The sequence below is a fragment of the Kogia breviceps genome, chromosome 1, assembly GCF_026419965.1.
Source record: "Kogia breviceps isolate mKogBre1 chromosome 1, mKogBre1 haplotype 1, whole genome shotgun sequence".
In the NCBI taxonomy this organism is placed as follows: domain Eukaryota; kingdom Metazoa; phylum Chordata; class Mammalia; order Artiodactyla; family Physeteridae; genus Kogia; species Kogia breviceps.
The window spans coordinates 172,746,079-172,768,109 of NC_081310.1; the positions used below are offsets into that span (position 1 = coordinate 172,746,079).

Consider the following 22,031-nt stretch of genomic DNA (forward strand, 5'->3'; position numbering starts at 1 on the left):
GTGCGTGCATTCTCAGCCCACCGTCCTCCCAACTCCTCTCCCCTCCTGGGTAGCAGGGCCTCCTAGGCACTGCTATTGGGCTTCTTCTCTCTTGAGTCTACACACTGTAGGGGATCTCATTCTTGTTCATAGCTTCTTTTCTTCCCTCATGAGGATAAAACTCCCAAATCTATATCTCCAACCTCTGACCTCTTTTCCAAGCTGGAAAGCCTCATTTCCAATTGATAATCTGTGTACCTCTTGAACCCAATGGTCCCAAATTGTCCCTTATCACCCTTTTCCCAAAACCAGGTTCCCCTCCAGGCCTAACTATGCCTGAGATGGGCACCGCTGCCCCCCCAAGCCTCCTTCATCTCTCCCACCTCACACTACAGAGGCCTGTGGCTCCTTCCTGTGAAACATGACCTTCTCTATTTCACCACCGCCATCCTAGGCCAAGCCCTTACCACCACACACCTGTTCCACTCACCAGTCTTTACCCGGTCTCCCCGCATCCAGGCTCTCTGGTCCTAATACACCCAATTCAGAGGAGCAGAGTTCTTTTTAAAAGCATGAGCCAGATCATATCACTTCCCATTCCAAACCTGTGACTGGGTTCCTGTGGCCTTTGAAGCCAACTGTATCTTTTCTTTCTTTTTTTGTAGTTGAAGTCTAGCTGATTGATTTACAATGTTAGTAAATGCTGATTTACAATGTTAGTTTCAGGTGTATAGCAAAGTGATCCAGTTATATACATATATATGTACATATATATAAAAACTTTCAGATTCTTTTCCATTATAGGTTACTAGAAGATATTATACAGTATACAGTGCTATACAGTAGGTCCTTGTTGTTTATCTATTTAATATATAGTAGTAGTGTATATCTGTTAATCCCAGACTCCTAATTTATCCCTCTCCCCCTTCCCCTTTGGTAATCATAAGTTTGTTTTCTATGTCTGTGAGTTTGTTTCTGTTTGTAACATTTATCTTAGATTCCACATATAATATGATACGTGATATCATATGATATTTGCCTTTCTCTGTCAAGTCAGAATACTTGAGAAAAGGCCAGATTCAGTGGTCAAACCCTAACTCCCTTGCTCAGTCAGAGTTCATGGGTGTGTAATAATGTTTACAAGAATGTCTGGCTGGCCCTGTCCCTCCATCGCTGAGGGACCCCTCACCTGGAATTATTTGCCCTGGAAATCACCGGGCTCCGCAGAGCCTGGCAGACCTGTCCTCTGCGCAGCTTTTTTCTGCAGAGGGTGAGGCCCTGGCCATGGCAGATGGGCTGAGGTGGGGGGAGGCCCCTGCACCCAGACCCTGGGAAATTCACACTCGCTTTTGTCAGGGCCAGGGAAGTGGAGGTCAACGAGACTCCATCAAACTGAAGTCTCTCCAATTTACTTTCAGGAAGGAGCTCCATTAATGCGACCGTTTGGGGAAAAAAACAAAAACACTAATCACCATCCAAAATGTACATGCTATTTCCCATCTGGTGTGCGGAATTGGATCATCTCGGGAGTCTCGGGAAAATGCAGCAGATGGGCTGGGTTTGGAGCGCGTCTCCCCACAGGCACTGAGGAGAGGAGGAAGAGACTTGGCACCAGCAGCCAGCCTGTGTGAGGGATGCTGGGCCCCGTCGGGCACCCATCAACTGGGTCCTGCAGGAACCCTCCCCACTGTCAGATGCCTGATGCTGCCAGAGCAGCTGTGTTGGCTGCCCCCATGGCTTCTGGCCCATCCTGGGAAGCAGCGGCTCATGCTCTCAGTTTGCAGAAACTCTGCTGCAACTCAGATTGCAGTGGTGCCAGGGAAAGATTCGAGGACATCAAACGCTTGCTGCTACTGCTTCCTCACTGTGCAAGATGGGCCGGCCACTCACCAAAGAACGTAGTTAGTGCCTCCCAGAGTCACCAGGCTGGACCACTGCTGATCAGTGGGGTCAGTGGGGACCATTGTAGATCAATGGGTCAATCAAGCTCTCTGCCTGCACACGTTATTACTTGGTTTGGATGTCTCCAGGCAAAGGATTTAGGGATGCTCCAGAGAGGATGGGGGCATAGAGATGGACCCCTGCTGGGGAGAAGGCACTGTCCTCAAGCTTCTGGCTTGCCAGGCCAAGGGAACAGGTGTCCAGTGTCCCCAGGCTACACCACTGCAAAAGGGGCTGTGTGTCCCAGACAGTAGCTTACCCTATGACCTTTGAGTGGCTTCAGGAAGGAGAGAGGCATGTGCAGCAGGCAGGAAGCTGGATCAGCTCCCAGCACGTGGAAAGAGAGAAACCGGGAGGGAAAGCCTGGGGTGGGAAAACAGGGCTCCTGGAGAGAAGGACCACGGAGACGGCAGGGAGTGAACAAAGCTCTCAGAATTCCCCTCTCACAGGGGCCTCTAGAGAGGGATGGCCGCCTCCTCCTCCTCCACCCGACTCCAGCCGATGCCTGCCGTCCTATCAGATGGCAGGATGCCACCAACGCCTTTCTTCTCTGCAGTGACTTTCGGTCCCCCTCCCTGGGACAGCCCTCCCCCCACCCCCGGCATCTAATTAAAGGGAAGAAAGTAATTAAGGAAGGGCACGTAACATTCCCAGTAACTTAATAACGATCCCCACCCCCACCCCCCCTTCCGATCCATAAATATGACACACAGAACAACTCGTGGCAAGTTGTTTATTGCTTGCTAAGCTGGAAAGCACTTGAATTAACCTCTTGCATAAGTGGATTTAGGAAAGATCCAGGCGTCTTTAAGTGGAAAGAGGACGTGAGCCAGACAGAATCCTTGTCAGGGAACCCAGAGGATGGGGCCTCACTCACTCACGCACCGGCTCATTCCTACAAGTGTTTACTGAGTGTTTATGTAACGGGCAGTTTGGTAGTGTCCAGGATGTAGAGGAGAATAAACAACATCGCTTGCAGTTTGAGACATGTTGTCCTTCGCAGTTTTAAAAGTGGCAGCTGGGCTTCCCTGGTGGCGCAGTGGTTGAGAGTCCGCCTGCCGATGCAGGGGACGCGGGTTCGTGCCCCGGTCCGGGAGGATCCCACATGCCGCGGAGCGGCTGGGCCCGTGAGCCATGGCCGCTGAGCCTGCGCGTCTGGAGCCTGTGCTCCGCAATGGGAGAGGCCACAACGGTGAGAGGCCCGCGTATCGCCAAAAAAAAAAAAGCGTATCGCCAAAAAAAAAAAAAAAAAGTGGCAGCTGTCACATAGCACAGGGAGATCACCTCTGTGCTTTGTGACCACCTAGAGGGGTGGGATAGGGAGGGTGGGAGAGAGGGTGACGCAAGAGGGAAGAGATTAGGGAACATATGTATATGTATAACTGATTCACTTTGTTGTAAAGGAAAAACTAACACACTATTGTAAAACAGTTATACTCCAATAAAGATGTTTAAAAAAAAAAAGTGGCAGCTGTGACCCAGTGAGAGGAGGGCCCCATACCCTGAGAGAGGACCCTTTGGGGCTGGGGGCTAAAATGAGATGGGAGGGCAGTACCCCAGCCCCCACCCTCCCCATCCTGGCTGAACCATTGCTGATCAACAAGCCAATTATATACACCAGGCACCGTAGGAGCGGATGGAGATAAAGCAGTTACCACGCACCCCCCACCCCAATCTAGAGAAGTTCATAGTCAAGTTGGGGAGACAGATTGGGACACAGCGTGAAATGCAGCATGAAGAGAACTACTCCTTAATCGAGATGTGTGCAAAGTGCAGGCAAAACACGGGGATGGGAAGAGTTAACTCTGTCTGGGGGAATTCTAGAAAGGCTCACAAAGGAGCTGACAGGGCAGTTGGATTTTGAAGCCTAGCTAGGAATTCCCAATGGAGAAAAGGGCACGGGAAAATCTAGGTATTAGGAAAGCTTGTGCAAAGACTCGAAGGCATGAAAGAGGAGATGGCCTGTTTGGGCTGAAGAGGAGAGGGGTGAGGCAAGTGGGGGAGGGGAAGGGAGCCATGGAGGTAACAGAAGAGAGGAAAATAGCGCACAGCACACGAAGCGTGATGTGGTCCAGCGGTTAAGAGAACTGGAGAAGGTGGCCTGGATTCAAAACCTGGCTCCACCACTTCCTAGATGTGTCTCACTCAGTTTCCTCAACGGCAGAGCAAAATGAATCATGGTACCTACCTTGTAGGGTAGTTGTGTGGATTAAAAGAGTGAAAACGTGTAAAGTACCCAGAGTGGTGCCTGGCACATAGCAAGAACCAATAAATGTGTCTGATTACTACTGACTTCTTACCACCTCTCCACCTGACACACTTCTCCCTGAGCCATGGGGAGCGTTTGAGCAGAAGAGCAGCATCCTTTCCATGTGTTGCACTTTGGAAAGATCCCTCCAACAATGGTTTAGACTTGGTAGGTCCCCAAATACCACCACAGTCCCAGATGCCCCAGGAAACTTGTTCAAATACATATACACAGGTCCGCCCCAGAATCACTGAGTCAAAGTCCCCCAGATCGGGAGGAATATTCTTGGGAGGATGAAAATATTCTAAAACTGGATCGTGGCAATGGTTGTACAATTCGGTGAATTTACTACAAATCATCAAATTGTACACTTAAAACAGATGAACTTTATGGTATATAAATGAACCTCAATAAAGCCATTAAAAAAAAATCCCCCAGGTGATTCTGTAAGACAGCTCAGCCTTGGAGTTCGGGGCAGGCTGGGGCGGGGAACTGAGAGCCTGACTCCGCAGGGCTGGTGGATGAGGTGAGTGGAAAGGACAGCGATGTGGATAAATCCTGCAGCAGCTTGCGCGGTGCTCACCTGGATTTGAGGCTGCTTCGCTGGGCTTAAACTGCTCTCTCATCTCTCATCAAGGAAGCCACTGGATTTCGCTGAGGGCTCTCCCTCCTTGGGGCTCCCACAGCGCCGGCTCCACCCGCCTGCTATTGTAGCGCGTGGCCCCATCCGCGGAGTGCGCTGCTTCCAGGCCTGGCTCTCCAGGAGTCCTGAGAGCTCCTCAAAGGCACGTAGACAGCGGGGCACACACTACTTGGTCACCTAGCACACAGTGGGGGCCCTGTGCATGCGCTGCCCCGGGCTTCCTTTCTGTGTGGGGTGTGGATGGCGCTTCAGAACCTAGGTGGGACCCCAGGTATCTGGCTTTGCAAACAACTTCTCAGGAGCAGATGCTAAGCTTGGCCTTCCACTCCTAGTGGCTCAGAAGCTACTCTTGCTAAGACAGTTCTTCATCTCCCCCCCCTCCCCCCTCCTCCTTCCCACCTCTTCTCCTCCTGACAGCCTCCATCTGTGTTTCTTCTCCTCTTCAAGGCTGGGAGCTGCTTAGAGGGGAAGATCCTCCTCCCAAGCCCCCAACTTTGTCCCCTCTGCTCTCCCCTGGGTTGCCACAGCTCCTACCTGTCTTTCTAGTCTGGGTCCCAAGAGCTCCTTCTTTGGACAACCCTAGTTTGTCCCTTTGTCCCCGCTGTGGATTCTCAAGTTCTCACATGTCCCCTCAAATTCTCCACGTATTCCTTTTGTCCTTTTCTGTCACCCCATGCTCCCTACCTGCATCTCCTCGTCACTACCTGTGCCCCTTGGCCTCCACCGTTTATCCCCACGGACTCCACCTGTGACCCTGCGGCCCTCCCATGTCACTTCAGCCCTTCTTGTCTCCCCATGACAGTGGGTCTCCAGTAACGATTGTTGCGAAAGAACAAACAAATGGATGAGGGAAACAGCTGTGCAGATATTTGCGACTAGCTTGATGTGTGATTGGTGTAAAGTGCTTTCCCTTGAATTATCTGGAAAACTGTTTCTATTTTTTGCTCAATGGTATGTGTGCAGATGCAGGCCCGGCCCTCAACTCCCCACCACGGGCTGTGAAATTCTTGTCCATACCCCCGCCCTTCTTTCCTGTTCTCTGGTCACACGAGCAAGAATCAGGAAGATGATAATCTTCTAGCCAAGGGCTCCTGATCCCGTGGGGCACATCCCACACATTTGCTCTCTCAGGGGCACCCAGGAGAGTTGTGTAAACATCCACCCAGGGCCCCATCCTAGCTGCTGTCATGCTCCTCTCTTCCCCAGGCACTAAGGCCACCATCCAAGGCCCCAGTCCCCTGACCTGATGTGTAGGGAACCTCCTGCACTTGGCAGGGAGAGCCAGAGGGCCACGTCAGAGTCCCCCATATCCCTGAAGAACAGGAATCAGAATTTTTTCTCTGTCCCCATCCCTTGGTTCTCCTCTGTCCTCAAGCCATTCAGAGCTCTGGGCTTCTCTAAGTGTCTCTGACATCCTGGTGCTTGGAAGGGACGTACACACATGCTTGAAAGCAAAGGGACTCAGCCAGCTGAGTCAATAGAATGAAATGAAGCCAAATCAGAGAAATGAGGCTGTGGCCACTGGCACCTGTCCTGTTTATTCAACCCAGTGCAACCCAGGTGGAAGAGGGGAGCCTGGAATTAACTGATTGGCAGAACCTGCTTACTTCCCCAACGCTACGTCTTCCTGCTGCCTCAGAGATAACACCGAGCTGGGTCTGGCTCCTGCAGCCTGGCCTCCTCCATCCCCAGTCCAGGGCTCCCACCCAAGCCTCCTTTCCCTGCTGCCATCCGCAGCTGCCTTCCCTCTGTCCTCTGGGAGACACAACAGCATTCGCAGCTAGGAAACTAGGCCTCTGAGCCTCGGGACCTCCCTGAAGTTTCTGAACTCTTCCTGCTCTGGATGGATGGGGTGGGAAGGGGGCATTCTCTTTCTTTTTTCTTTTTTTTTTTTTTAAACATCTTTATTTGAGTATAACTGTTTTACAATAGTGTGTTATTTTCTCCTTTACAACAAAGTGAATCAGTTGTACATATACATATGTTCCCATAACTCTTCCCTCTTGCGTCACCCTCCCTCCCACCCTCCCTATCCCACCCCTCTAGGTGGTCACACAGCACAGAGATGAACTCCCTGTGCTATGCGGCAGCTTCCCACTAGCTATCTAATTTACATTTGGTAGTGTGTATATGTCCATGCCACTCTCTCACATCGTCACAGCTTACCCTTCCCCCTCCCCATATCCTCAAGTCCATGCTCTAGTAGGTCTGTGTTTTATTCCCAGCGTTCTCTTTCTAAATGGAATCGCCTGAATTAAGTCTCAGGCTAGAGGCTGGGAAGTGCCCTTGGGGGTGAGAAGATCCTGGACTGAGATGCAGAGAGGGGTCAGGTACATCACCAAGGACAGGACCAGGAGGAAGCCCAAGTGGGTAGGGGTGGGGGCTCGATGGGGAGGAGGAAGCCTGGAGAATTTTCCAAACCTGATAGCAGGTTTGGGGTCCAAGCCCTAGGCTTTCCTTCCCCCCTGGCAGCCAGCCTGCCCACTGCATGAACGAAGAGACACCCCCCTCCCCTCAACACACACTCAGCAACTCCACAGCTTCCGTGGGTGCAGTCCTCATCATGTGGTGTGTGCGGGAGGGGAGTAGAGGGATAGCTTGACATGCATCATTCCTCTGAGCTCCTCTGCACCCCATTCACACACATCCAGTGAACCCTGGAGGGCCTGGAGTGCGGAGTATGCACGTGTACTGCAGGCTTGCAGGAAAGAGATTTTTTGCCCAGGGTTGATTCAGGAGCACGACACGTCCATGAAGCAGAGAGAGCTAATCACTAAGTACAACACGCCCTGACCATGTGCTGGGCACAATTTTAAGCACATTGCATGTATTAACTCATTTAATCCTCACAACAACCCCGCAGGGCAGATACTATTATTATCGCCATGTAACAGATAGGAAACAGAGGCACAGAAAATTAGGTAAGAGACAGGGTAGATGTGAAGCCAGCTGCCTGGCTCCAGAGTTCCCACTTTCATTAGTCCTACGTTGATGCTCGTAGCTCTGTGTGTGTGTGTGTGTGTGTGTGTGTGTGTGTGTGTAAAGCACCAGGGACAGGTGTGCTCTCATCCACGCCTGCCCAACCCCGTTCAATGAAATCTTGAGGAACCTGCCCCTTCTCCTTCACCCAGAGGAATCTGTAGCTTTCCTCGTTCCAGGCTGCCTCTGACCAGCTCCCTGAGGCTGGTGCTCACCCTCTCTGTGCCCTCACTGCTGTGGGCAAGGCACCAAAAGGAAGAGCAGCAAGAAAGCAAAGCACATTTGGGTGATTAGGTGGGGGATGAGCTGGATTTCTAGTGCCTGCTGCAGCTGGAATTTTGGCCACCCCCAGCCCCGTTCTGGCCACAAACACCAGTACTTCCTCCCACATTTGACAGTTGCTGGAGGAAAATCTCTTCCTAGATCCAGGCAGGATAGGGGCTATATCAGCGGGGATCCACTGTGTTATGAGGTGGGGGCTGAGACTGTCCCAATCAGAGCCCAGGTCTGACGTCATGGTGAGTCAGGGACCCAGTGCCCATGCCCCTCTGGCCCTGGGGCAGGGAGGCAGCATCTCCTCCCAACAGCCTGCTGTCCCCATCTCCCCCCGGTCCTCCACCTGAGTGTAGAGGGCACGTGGTCCTCTCCATTCCCAGCCTGCCTGCCTGCCGCCTCGCCTGTCTTGCGGGCAGAGAAGCTCCATACCTGAGTGCCAGAGAGGCACAGGTGTGCCCGCGCCGCTCACACAGCGTACCACCTGCTGGAATCTTGGCGGAGGGCGGACTTGGGATGGTATCCACGGGAGAGACAGTCTGTGGCATAATTAAGAGTGAGCAAAACACAAAACAAAACAATATTTTCTTTCCTTTCTCTTTTCTACCACTTGCCCTAATTATTTTCCCACTTTAAACTTCTACATCAGGTCACTGAAACGTAAAAAAAAAAAAAAAAAAAAAAAATTCTGCATCAACTTTAATTAAGCTGGCCTTGGGCAGGGAAGTCTGGCAAACTTGGAGAAGTTCACTTGTTTATTTTCTTACTGCTCAGTTATTGGATTTTCACATTTCACTCTGTCTCTCGCTCTCTGAGGAGGGATGATGGCAGCTTCCTGCCCGCGGGGGGACAGGTGCAGACAGAACTGCTCGCCACAGCCTCCAATGGGGTACTTCTCCAGAAAAATCTACCGTTGCCTGACTTATGCTCTAATTTTGTCCCACCTCCCCCTCTAACCCCTGCCTCTTACTACACCCTATAAAGTCAGGGTGTGGGAGCAGAGTGTCAAGCAGCTGAGAGAGCACTGGACTTGGAGTCAGAAGCTCAGTTTTGCCGCTTATTTGTTGGGCACAGGTCATTCGTTCATTCATTCATTCATTCATTCACTCACTTGTTCATTCATTTGCTTTCTCTCACTTATTCATTCATGCGTTCACTTAGTCTCCCATCATTCAATTGCTCATCTACCCCCCAACCCCATCACTCTGAGACAAGTACATCCCTGCTTCTGCCCCACCCCCAACCCCAGCAAGTTCTCTGTGGCCAAGTTATTTGGTTCCTCTAAGCCCATTTCTTCATCTTTTGGTTGTTCCAAGGACAAAGAGATCATGTGGCTGGAAGCCAGTGTGGCTTCTGGCTCGGTGTGGTAGCATCACGGGGCACCTCTAATATGACATCCATCATTAGACCCTGGCTCTGGGGCTTTCTGGGCCTTGGTCTTTACCAGCAAGTCAAATGCCCAGACCATCTCCAGGGTCAGGTAGGTAGCTGAATCCTAAAGGTTGCCGAATTTCATGATAAAGCAGATGATATGAGAGCTGGGTGCTCTGAAGGGGCCATGAAGCCTGGATGGCTGACTGGGGAGCTCATTGCAGTGCTGGGGTGCCCTGGGCTGTGCCATGAGGTTGGATGGTATCTGATGCTCAGGCTGAAGGCTGAGGACAAGAGAAGCAGGCAGTGTCTGTCCAGTCTGGGGAGGGGGAGGCAGCGCATGAATGGCAGAGTTAATGAGTGAGTGAGTGAGTGGATGAATGTGTGAGTCTTTGAGTGAGTGGGTGGTTGAGCAAAGGGCTGAGAACATGACTGGGTGAGTGACCAACTGAGTGACTGATGGAAGGGTAGATGACTAAGTAAATGAATGAATGAATAAGTGAGTGGGTAAGTGTGAGTGAATGAATGAGTGAGGGATGAATGAGCAAATGAGTGAGGGAATAGGTGAGCAAATAATTAAGCAAAAGATTGACTAGATGGATGAATGAGTGAAAGAGTCATTAGGTGGTTGAATGAATTAGGAATGACTGAATGAATGGATGAGAGGATGAATGGGTAAGGGACTGAGTAAATGAATCAATAAAGAGTGAATGACTGAGTGCATGACCCTATGAACAAAGGAATGAATTAGTGTGGCTGCAGGTGTGTCTAGCGAATGACCGAGGGATCCCATGAATAAATTAATCAGGAAATGACTGAATGACTCCAGTGAGGGAGCAAGTGCCTCTCACCCCCACCCTTGGTACCGGGGCCCACGGACCCGGGGAAGTGATGGTTTCAGGGGCAGTTCTCCCCTCCTCCCCTCCCCCTGCAGCAGCAGAACCCCCCTCGGCTTCCGAACCATTGGCGACTGTCCCATTATGTGTAGATACAAACAGGATTGCCTTAGCATTTACTTCTCCACCAGAACTGCACCCAAACTATTGAAGTGCAGATGTCAGGAAAATAACAGATCTCTGGTGGCTTGTCTACCTGTCCCCCTCACTGCTGAGAAATAACTCGCAGCAGCGGGTTAAGCTGACAATAAACACAGTAATTGACTTCAGTGGGGATGAACTTGCTTGACTGTTGACAAAAATTTCAGGTGATGCAACCCTCACAGGGCTTGCTCAGGTGGCAGCCGGCCGGCTGCTGTGCTTCCTCCTTCTTGGGACACGGAGGAGGGACAAAGGCCCCAGGATGATGAAAGGGTTCCCATCCCTGGGTGAAGAGGCAGCTCCCAGTGTCCTGAGAAGGGCCAACGCTTAGCTCCTGTGGTCGGCATGGATGAACTTCGCTGAGGAGAGGATGCTGTTAAGCAAAGAGTGGGTATGAGGAAAGCCTCTCCCGCTCCCCCCACCTGCTCAGGCAGGTGACAAAGATCAGGTGAGGGCTTGGCCGCCTCTTGTCCCGGCTGCCCTCCAGGGTGAGATGGGGGCGAGGTAGTTTCTCCCCCCATTCTCACCAGGGCCCTCTGAGGGCACACTGGCACTGGGCTGCTGCGTAGCTACACTTAGGGGAGTGGCGAGAGCCCCGGCTTCAGCGTCCAGCCCCCGCCAGCAGCCTGTCCGCCGGGCAGTCAGAAGGGAGATGAAGGTAGGCAGGCTTCAGCAGAGGGCACTCAAGTCCTAGGAATCTGCACTCAGCAACCATAAGCCTGTGTTTGGTGGTTTCCTGGGGAAGCGGAGATCGTGAATCTCGGTAACTCGAGCCCAGGGCCTCATCACTCACCGTGATTGCGAGGGGATTGAGAGATGGAGTGGATCAGTCTAAACAAAGCACACACACAGGGGACTCTTCCAAATGAGCCGGCTTGGCCATCACTGGGGGCCCCCTCCCACCCGGCAGAAGAAGGGGAGGAGCTTCGGGAGGGCCTGGGAGGGGGCCAGCAGCCTAGGGTTTCTTCCTCTCCCATCCCCACCTGTGAGCCGGTGAGACACATGAATCTCGCTGGCAGCGACTTGGGCCAGCTCAGGCGTTTGGGGGGATGTTAAGGAAATGCGGGAGAACTTGTCCTTCCAGACAGTGGCCCCTTTTATTTTGGAATGAAAAGCTTCATTAGTCTGAATGAGGTTGGGAGGCCTCATAAATCCGGCTCTGACTGCCTCGAGGGGGAGTGAGGAGTGGAGGCCTGGCTGGTGGGTAGGCTTGTTTACCAACAATTCGAGAAGCCGGGATTGGTGGCTCCCAATCCCCGGAGATGCAGCTTGAGATCGTGCCAGCCCTGGTGCCTGCTGGTGGCAAGGCAGCCCGGAGAGGTGCACGACGGTGGGGAGAGAGGTCTGTGGGTTCCTCCTCATGAGCTGGGGACAGTGGAGTTCCCCAGTTTGTTCTAGTAAAGGACACAAATCCTATTCCACCCTTAGCGTTTCTACAAGCAGCCAGAAGCCCCAGTGGGTCTCCAGCAGAGGTGATGAGGATCTTCTGCTAGAGCCTGTCCCCTGCTTAGCCCAGGTGGGATAGGACAAGGGTCAGGCCTGCAAGCTTAGGATGCAGATAGGGCCGCACGGGGACCCTAGCTCCCCACTCACAGAGCCTGGCAGTGATGACCACTATAATTAGCGGAGGAGGAAGGAGGAAGGAAGGAAGGGAGAGAGGGAGAGGGAGGGGGAGGAGAAGGGTCACACACTAGCTGTGTGACTTTGGACCTCTCAACCTCTCTGAGGCTCGGAGTCTTCAACTGTAAAATGCAAAAATCACCGAGATCCTATCACAGAGGGCTGTGAGATGGTTAGATGAAGTGATGCATATAAGGTGTGCTGAGTGGTACGTCATCTGGAACACAGAAAACATGTAATAAGTACTAGTGGTCATTATTATCATTGCTAATGTTTTTGTCGTAATGCCTCCCACCCTCCCCTGACTGGGAGGGAGCAGGCTGCTGTCAGCTTGGGGAGACCTCTGTGTTACAGAATGACTTGCAGCTAGGTCCAGAATAAGGCCTTGCCCTCGGCTGGGGGAAGCCGGCTTCCCCTTGACCCCATGGGTCCAGCTGGGTGGCCAGGCCTGTGGACCGAGCCCCACTGCCTCTGCAGCTGGAGGCTTTTCCCAACGCAGCCAACGTGGCAGCAGAGGAAAGCGTCCCTCCGTGCTAACTCCCACCCACCGTGGGATGCAGCAGGAGCAAGGGCCCACCGATGCTGTTTCCCTGGGGGTGCTGAGGGGGCTGCAGGTGACAGGGTCACACTCTCACACCCTGGGATCCTCAGATTGCTCCTCTGCCTTCCTCCATTCACCTCTCCAGTGGCCACTCTCTTTCTTGGCATTTTTGGAGGCTGCTGGTCCTCTTCCTCTTGCCCCCCACCCTTCACCCCTCTCTCACACTGGCCTTTCCCAGGTTCTGTTCTGGGGTGCAGATCTGCCCATTCCCTGGAGTCACACCTCTACCCCTCTGCTCTTCAGTTTCCCCGCCAGGCCACTTGCTCCCTGCACCCTGCCCCACTCATGGCAACAGGCTGCCTGCAGGATAACCAATACAGACCTAGCACCCAGGATCTCCCCCCATTCCCCAGCCCCTAACCATCCTTGGGCATTGTTGGTGATGCGTTTTTAGCCTTGCATCCTTTGCCTTGAGTTCAGATCCTGCCAATTCCCTTTCCATTTCCCTATCAGGGCACTGGAATTTTCTTCCTTAGTGAACAGCCTGGACTTTTTGGTTCCTTGGAGCAACTAAACCAGCTGTGGAAGCTGATAAGTGATGGGGATGGGGCATCTACTCTTGAACGAAGAGGCTGCTTCAGCTTTATTCCTGGGGGGGTGCCTCCTGCACTTACTCCTTGCCAGTGCCCACGGGGGCCCGTTACTCTCTATCAAGAGGTGGCAGCTGCTGCTTCTCTGGCTCTGGTCTGCATGTCCTTCCCTCTGGTCCCCTGGGCAACATTTTTCAGTGGCTGCTTGGGAAACCAACCACTCCTGCTTGAGGATGAGGAAGGCCCAAAGTCTGGCAAAAAAAAAAAAAAAAAAATGGTAACCTCCATTTGCTGGCAGATCTTTGGGGGTGCCTTCAAGAGCAGCACACCTCTTTCCCTTTTTGAGAGGAGATCCTTGGGAATCTCCCCTCTTGCTCCTTCCACAGCCACAGTCACCTCCATTTCAGGTGGGAGGGAGTCCCTCCACAATCGGCAGGATTGGCCATGCTGCAATATTCACATCCCCACACAATGCCATAGTCTCCTATGCCTGGACAGGAGGGAAAGAAAAGACCGGGAAATGAACAGGCCACATAGAGGCTGACTTATGGTCTATTTGTTAGAAAATTAAAGATTTGCGTTTCAGGTATTTGGGGCCATGCGTTTACCAGACTAGCTGGCAAATGGGAGAGATTGGAATGATGGAATAGATCAAATTATTTAAATGAGAAAAATTAATTCACACACAGCCTAGCCGCTGCCCGGTGACAGATCCGTTTATTTATCTACTGTATGGGCACCACTTTGTCTCTGTCAAAAAGGCATTAAACTCGTCTAACTGCATATTTCGCTGCCTCCTGCTCCAGACTCGCTCCACAGCCCTTCCCTTCCCTCGACACCCAGCGCCCCTTGAAAAAAAAAAATTATTATTGCTAATAAACAAGTTTTTCTTTTAACCCTTTCTATTTTGCTCCCCCACGGGTCCTGCTCCACCCCACGGAAAATTACAGTTTCTCTTTATTCTTCCTCAGGAGAAATGGGGGAGCGGGCCTGCCCCTCCTGCAGAGTTGAAGAAGAGGGACGGGAAGTACCAGTGTGCATCTCAGCCGCCCCTCTGCATCTAAGGATAGCCATCTTCCTCCCAAGCCCCTGTAGTTGTGGTGCATGGTCCAGTCCTGCTTTCAACAGCAGAGGGTCTGGCCTGGGCTCTCCAACCCCTACCAGCTCCTGCAGCTCCCCTAGCCCAGCGTGAGCAATCTGCTTTGAATTCCGTCTCCGCTGAGTCCCAGCCCCAACTCTAACTCTGCTTCCACGAGGGATGGGGTTAGGGAGGGAAAACGGTTCCTGGGTCACTCTCCGGCCGCCGCCGTCCAGCCAGCGACGGCTGCGTGAGAGCTGGAAGGCGAGACTCCGCAGACGGCAGGCTCCAGCTCCCTCCGTTCCCTGCGGGCGCGTCTCTTCCAGCTGGTCCGGCCGCTAGGCTGCCGCTGTCTCCCAGCTCGCGGTGCAAGCTCTCGTGCTCCACGCCCGGCTCCCAGGCTCCGTGCCCTCGCAGTCGAAGGCACTGGGGGCGGCAGGGCGGATGCGGACGTCCGGGAAGCGAGGAGAGTCCTCGTTCTCCGGCCGTCTCCCCAAACCGGGTCCCGGGTCCCCTTCCCCGCCTAGGTGTGAGCTCGCGGGTGTACGCCTCGGCGGGTGTGAGTGTGAAGTGTGTGTGCGCGGGGGCGAGTGCGGAGGGAGCGCGGGCGGCGGGCGGCGCGGGAGGCGGGAGGCGGGAGGCGGGAGGCAGGGCGCGGGGGAGGGGGCTGGGAGGGAGAGTGTGCGCGCGTGCAACTCCACTCCGGGGCTTTGTGCGAGCCCGGGCGATAGCATCCGCGGCGGCTGGAGGAGGAGCGGCCGGAGACGCGTGCAGCCCGCCTGCCAGCGCCCGGCAGCCGGGGCAGGTGGGAGCCCGCGCGCGAGCCGAGCCGACGCAAGCCGCAGCCGAGTCCGAAAGGAGCCCGAGCGGAGCCCAAGAGCCTCGCTCGCGGGGGGCCCGTGGGCGGCAGCCGGGCTGGGCGGGCGCCGGCGGGGCGGCCCCCCAGTAAGATGTGCGCGGCGCCGCGGGGCGCCCCCCACTTGCAGCGGCGCTCAGGAGCCGGGCTGCTGGGCCAGGCGGCGCCTCGGGGGCTGCTGCGCGCCCGCGCCTAGAGCTGCCGCCCCAGGGAGCCCGCCACGGCCGCGCCCCGGGCACGCTCGGCGGCGCCCAACGATGACCGCTCCCTGGCGGCGCCTCCGGAGTCTGGTTTGGGAATACTGGGCCGGGCTCCTCGTGTGCGCCTTCTGGATCCCGGACTCGCGCGGGATGCCCCACGTCATCCGAATCGGTAAGGGCTCCCTGGAGCCGGGGGTTTCCGTGCGCCCGGGCGGGGGCGGGAAAGGGGGGCCACTGTACGCGATCCCAAGAGATTTCCCACCCTCTCTCCGCGCTGCCGGGGCCGGGTGACCACCAGGAGCTCGTCCCGGTGAGGACAAAGTTCCAAAGCCGGGGTCATGGGCCTTACTTATTGGAGAGGAGGCAACCGGGGTGCGGCGGGCGAGGGGCCCTTGGCGCGCTCCTGGGAGGCCAGAGCTGGCGGAGTGTAGCGAAGCGTTCCGGTCCCAGCCCGAGTCGCGGGCGCATTTCCCGGCCACTGCCAGCAGGACTGGCCGCAGACCGAGTTCTAGGACCCGGCTTCTCCGCGAAGCGGGAGCCCTGGGGAAGGCGCCAACTTCTCTTCCTTCCTCGTTCCCCGAGGGCCCCTCGCCCCCACCTGGGGCAGGGCTCGAGCGGCCGCGGCGGGGACGCAGGATCCGGCTTCGCTTGACAAGGGCGGCCGGTCTCGTCTCCCGGTGGCTGCCCTTGGCCTCGGTGGCCCCCGTTCAGCCCCGTGGCGCGGGGCAGGGGAGGGGCGGCCCCCGCCGGTCGCTCCAGCCATCCGTCGCGGCCAAGGCCTTTCCTCCGCCTGGGGCAGCGCAGGCAGGGGGAAGGGAACGACGGAGCCCGCCCAGCGCAGCCAGGGAAGGCGACAAGAGGGATGCGAGTGGATTTTAAAGTTAGCCGAAATCCCTCCGCAGCTGGCGGCGGCCGGCGGGGCTGCGTGCGGCGTTCTGGGGCTCTGGCGTCGCCGCGTCTCTTCTCGCCAGAGTCTCTTACTCTGGGCTTTAACTTTGTTGAGGCATCCTGTAGGCAGCGCTCCGGGATGTGCGGGATGCCTCCGAGTGTCCCAGGCCGGAGACCGCCAGGGCTGGGCCCGGCCTGGCCACGCGGGAGCCTCCGCCACGCAGGCCCTGCGCCCGCCACCAGGCCGGAGACCTGGGCCGCCTGGGTTCGCGAGGCGCCACCACCAGCATCTGGCACAAGGAGGCCAGAGCTCTGCTGAGCCAGGGCCACCTTCCTCCCCTGTGGCTCTAATCTAGGCACGGACTCTGGGCTGCCAGCACCGTGAAGGGATGTAGGGAACCAATGTCGAGCTTGTTTTCCGTACTTGAGGTTTTCCAAGGAGGCAGTCAGAAATCCGTCTCTTTCCTGGATTCCAGATCCTCTTGAACTGGACATCTGGACGAGGGTAGAGCACAGTCCTCAGCTCTGCACATGCTGGGGTCTTTCCGTTTATGCCCAGGACCCTGGCAGGCAGACATTGGAGGCAGAGGAATCCAGGCACCCGACTCTGGGGACAGCCCTCGCGACCAGGCTTAACCCTTTGCAGCCCAGTCTGCTCCTGGCAAGACAAAAATATCTCTTCTATCTCTGCACCTTTGCCTGCTCCCACGCCCAGTTTGGTCACCATTCCAGGAGCAGGCAGCCCCTTAGTAGTGGGCCAGTTCTTCCTTTATTCCCTGCTTCTTTTCCTCTGTTTTTTTTTTTTTTTTTTTTTTGTGTGTGTGTGTGTGTGTGTGGGCCTGCATGGTAGGGTGCCCTTGGGAGAAAAGAGGGGGACCCAAAAGGTGCTATGCACCCAGCCCATGCACTGCAGGTCCCTCTTCCGTGGTCCTTCCTCCACAGGGGTGGGATGGGCATGCTCCTAGCCCAGTGTCACGGGTGGCAGTCTTTGGGGGCCCAGGAAGAGAAGGAGCAGGTGAGGGAAGCCCCGGAAGGCTGAGCTGAGGAGGGGCAGGATGATGTATCCTCACCTGCTCTCTCTTACTGTGAAATTGACTTGCACTGGGGGACTCCTCACTGCCCTGAGGGGAAGCCCGAAGCCTGCCTGCCCTTTCTTGGGTTCACCGTGTAATAATGCAATTAAGGATGGCAAAGCCCTCCTCTTTTCTAATCTTCTTCGTATTAAGCCCCAGGATTAATTAGCGTGTTGGCCCAAGCCATTTATATCCAAGAGCCCTGCCCCATTTGATTCCCAGCCCGAGGACTGGGGCGTTGGGCCGATGCCGAACGTGACTGGCGGAGCTGTGCCAGCTTGGATGGAGGATGGGAAGGCTCTGAGGCCCCTGGGCTTCTCTGGAGCTTCCTGGGGGAGCTGAACTTCGGTCCTTCTGAGCACAGGCTGGAGTCTCAGCTGGAGCCAGGGGCTACAGTGGACGTGGCACAGAGAGAGACACACACAGAGAGAATCTCATGCTGAAATCCAAACACAGCATCTTGGCTGGGCCTGATGTCATCTCCCTTTTTCTCTCTCTCCCCACCCCTGGGATCTCAGGGCTCTGGCTAGGGCCGCAGGAATTGAGGCCTTGGAAATTGGGCTCCGGCGGCGTGTGCTGGGTGCTTCTGGTTCCCAAGACTGGTGCCTGTGCTGGCTGCGCTGACAGCCGAATCCTTGCCCAGCAGGCAGGCGTCGCCTAGCACCAGCCTGGGAGAGGGGTTTCCTGCAGGTGTGCAAGGGGCTCTCTGGGCTGGGGAGCAGCGTACCCACTCCCTCTCTTTGTGCCTTTTTTGGGGGACTGAAATTTCCTCTTAGACAAGGAGATGGATAGCTCAGCAGTGTGAGAGAGTGTTCAAACAATCCGTCTTGAATAGATGAATTGCATTGCTCTTTTTGTAATTGTGTCTATCAGAGGGAGAGGTCAAGGCATTGATTGCTTGGATGGTTTGCAAGTAACAAAGGAGAGTAAGGAAGAGAGCGAGGGAGAGAGAGTAATTGGATTGTAGTCTGCAGGAAAAAAATGATCATTGATTATTTTATATGAATATGTGGAAGATGTATTCTGCGTGTGGTTATCAAGTGTTGCTTATTGAAGGTTTTCAAGGCATATTGTTCAACATTTTATTATTATTATTATCATCGTTATTATTGTTCAGATGGATCTTGGTCTTAACTCACAGAAAGCAGCTTAATGCATAGGTCCTCTCAGTGCTTCAGTGGCCTCATGTGGGGACCTGGATTTCCTGGTTACGTGACCTAGAAGCTGAGGTGGAGGGGCCCTGGGCTGGGAGCCAGGAGGCCTGGGTTTTCTGCTCTGCCTTCCACCAATTTCCTGAGCCATCTTGGTCAAATCACACTCTCCCACCAACCTGGAGCCTCAGTTTACCCATCTGTAAGCTATTGAGTTGGCCGTGATGGCTGGGGATATTCTGTGGTTTCAAAGTTCCCTTTAGTGCAGGCTGGTGGGGACTGTCAGTGCCATAGAAGGTTTCAGGCTAGATCATCCCTCGTGTTACATACATACTGTAGGATAGAGGGCCAGCCTGGAATTTGAAAAGGGAACCCGACAGTGGGGCCAGTAGCTGGGGAGCTTGAGTGGACGATGGTGATCTCTAGCCAGCCAGCGGGGGAGGTTCAGAGCCAAACGACTGCAGAGACATAAAGCAGGTGTGTGTGGAGGGGTGAGAGGTGGGAGGGAAAGGCTGGCTCAGCACCGGACCCTCCGAGCATCTACAGACAGAGCAAAAGAGTTTCGAGGCTCTGAGCCTGAGCTGGGGGCAGGGGTGGAGGAGGGGGGTGGTGCGGGGTAGCGGGTACTGCAGTCTGTCCCAGGGGCGTGAGGTCCCCTCCCCCAGAGTTCCCAAGTCAGCCCTGTCTGCATCTCCTGCGATCAGTTCATCCAAATGGTCCTGAACGTTCGTCTCCTGAGTTTGGGAGCTGCTATGCGTAAAAGAATGAGAAATTTCTCACAGTGACTGGTGATGCGCTGAAACATCCCGCTGTGTTGAGCAGACAGGCGCTGAATGAAGATCAATAGGGTTTTCCCCCCTGGAAGCAAATAGCTTCAGACAAGACCTGGGAGTGGCCCGAGGGGCCTTAGAAAGCATTAACTTCAGGAATTTCTGCCTCCACTTTCTAGCCCAGCTGCTCCTGTCAGCCCGGGCTTCCCTCCTTCTCGAGACGGAGTTTAATTTCTTCTTGATGCCTGCCTGGCACTGCGCTAAACAGTCTTTTGACGTCAGGATGATCTGGGGTTTTTAGAGGTGGTTGATGCGGGGTGAGCCAGCACAGTGTCCCGACCAGGCCCTTCCAAGGTCACTCGCATCCCCCTGCTACCGGTGTGACAGTTGACTTCAGAAGTCCAGCCCACTGTGCTCTTTCAAAAGGGCTCTGAGGAGCAGCTCTTCATCCCACCCTTCAAAACGCAAGGCTGCTTGGCTGCTTTTAGGATCCTTCGTGGGGCCTATGAGCCTCCCTGTCAGTGCCATTGTAGGTTTCACAGCTAGATGAGTCCCCACGTTCCCACAGGCCCCGTCCCTGCCCCAGGAAACAGAGCCACCTCCGTGGGGAGGGGGGAGGCACAGATGCCCTATGGGTACAAGAACAACCCCATCCTCGGGGGTGGGGACGTGCAAGGTCATATGCAGAGGAGGCTCAGGGCTGCTGTTTTAGGGGAAGACCTGGTTGTGCTCCACCACTGGGTCTGTTTCTGATCTGCTGAGGCCAGGTTTCGTCCGGGCTGTCGCAGTCAGCTGTCCCAGCCTCTGCCTCCTGCTGCTTCCGCCTGCGCCCTGCTTTGCTTGCTCAGAACCCTCCAGAGGGAACCAAGAGAGCTGATGTTGCCCTTCGTCTGGGCAGCAGCAGAGAGGAGCCCTGGGCTCCCCAGGCCCTGCCTGGCAGCAGAGAGGACTGAAACTCCAGGAGCAGGGCGCTTCCTCTGGGGCCTGCCCCCAGCAGGCCCTGGCTTGTCCTCCCGGGGAGCTTTGGATGGACAGGTGGGCCAGGGACGGGCCTGGTGCAGACAGGCCTTGGACTTGTTAGCTGGAATAGCTCTTCTCGCAGGCGCTGATTCTCCAGCAGCAGCGCCAGGGGGCAGTGTGCCTGTGCTGAGGTGGCCATGCGTCTCCTGCCTGGGACCCCACCTGGGTCTGGAGTGAAATCAGAATAGGAAAACAACACACAACCGCAATGCAATGGCCCTGGTTTATTGAGCACTTACTAGCTGCCAGGGACTGTGCTTTTCAAACAGTGACTGGGAATGTGACTAGTGAGTGCTCGGGACATGTAGCTGTCGCATTTTTTTTTTTCTCACCATCTGGTTTAGCCTTCACAAACACCCTGCAGACATTATCCTCATTTTGCAGATGAGGAAACTAAGCTTGGTGAGGTCACTTGCCCAGGATCACGTGGCCAGTGAGTGGTGGATGCAGGATAAGAATTCCCGCCAGCCTGACCCCAGATCCTGTGCTTTTAATTGTCTGGGTAGTCGGAAGATGGGAAGCACTGATTTTCATATGCGCTGAGTGCAGCGCCCCCTCCCCCCATGGTTCCCGGTGCGGCCTCAGAGGCCTGGGCTGTATGGGCTTTGCAACATTTAACCCTACCAGTGCCGGTTTTCAGCGTCAGACTGTCCTTGCTGATGGACCAAGTGGTAGTTATGCTTCCTGTAGAGGAAAGGTATGGATGTCTTTCCCACCCCTCCCGCATGTGCAACACACAGCCGTACGTTGACTACACCCCACCTTGTCCGGGCGTCTGGAATCTGCCTAACACTTTAATCTGAGCCCGAAATAAAGGTTGGACTCCCCCTTGGTTGTGGTCAGTCCACCCACAGGAATCCCTCTACTCTGGAAACTCCAGCCTACATGTCACCCTGGCAGCCACCAGGCTGTCCTCAAAGATATCATCAGAGCATTGAGGAAACCCCAGGGCCCTGTGTCTGTGTCTCCCTTCATCCTCTTCAGCTAGTTTCCTGGCCAGAGAAGGTGGTCAGCAAATTAGTTCTTTTCCTCCTTTCCTTCCCAATCCCATCTCCCCTCCAACATCCTTTCCAGGCTAATAGGTTGTATGGTCATCTTATTTTTAAGCAAGAGTCACATTCCAACCTTCTAAATAGAGCCTGCATTGCTGTGAACTGAGACTGGTGGACAATAGGAGGGTAAGGTCCTCTGACACTGGGCCCAGGAATATGTGTTGCTGTCCCACAGACACTGTGGGTTGGATGTGGGGACCTGGGTGTGAGAGCTGCCCAGTTCCCCCTTCCCCATGCCACGTCTGCAAGAGCAGAGGAAAACCCACACCTACCCTTCTGCTACACCTTGTTCCTTCTTCCAGGGGACACAGGGAGACTGGGTTATGGTGGCTGCAGGGACTGACCTGTTCTCGAAGTGTGGAAACTGCACTGCTCAGAGTGCCCACAGAAGTGACACATTCGGAACAAGCACGATTGGAGGGGTCATGTTATTTTCCAGGGACTCAGTTTCCCCGTCTGTAAAATGGGAATGAGACTTCCTGCCTCACCGAGTCAAATAGATGGGATGTCATTTCAAAAAAGCTTAAATGCTGTTCAGATATCAGCATTTCCTCTTGTTTTTGTTGGAGGAGAGGAGTCTGACACCAGCACAGGGCGGGACTGGGGTGAGGTGAGGGAGGCAGCAGGGGAGCAGGATTTAAGGAGGCTGTCAAGTGGTGACCCTGCTCTTGCATGACTGAACGTGACAGTGAGCACCTCCTTAAATTTTGTGCCCCAGGTG

At 54.8% G+C, this 22,031-nt stretch overlaps 1 protein-coding gene across 4 annotated transcripts in view; it reads left to right on the forward strand.

Moving 5' to 3' along the window:
* Positions 1-14,711: 14,711 nt before the first annotated feature.
* Positions 14,712-22,031, forward strand: part of GRIK3 (glutamate ionotropic receptor kainate type subunit 3) — a 240,518-nt gene continuing 233,198 nt past the window's right edge. The window contains exon 1 of one of the 4 annotated variants that reach the window (XM_067011312.1): positions 14,712-14,827. Coding sequence is in view for 2 of the 4 variants with exons in the window: in XM_067011306.1 (XP_066867407.1) it covers positions 15,414-15,528 (115 nt within the window). In the remaining 2 variants the exon portion in view is untranslated. Of the gene's footprint in view, positions 14,828-15,318; positions 15,529-22,031 lie in introns of those variants that run through there. The other 3 variants (XM_067011303.1, XM_067011306.1, XM_059066261.2) reach the window with 3 other exon arrangements.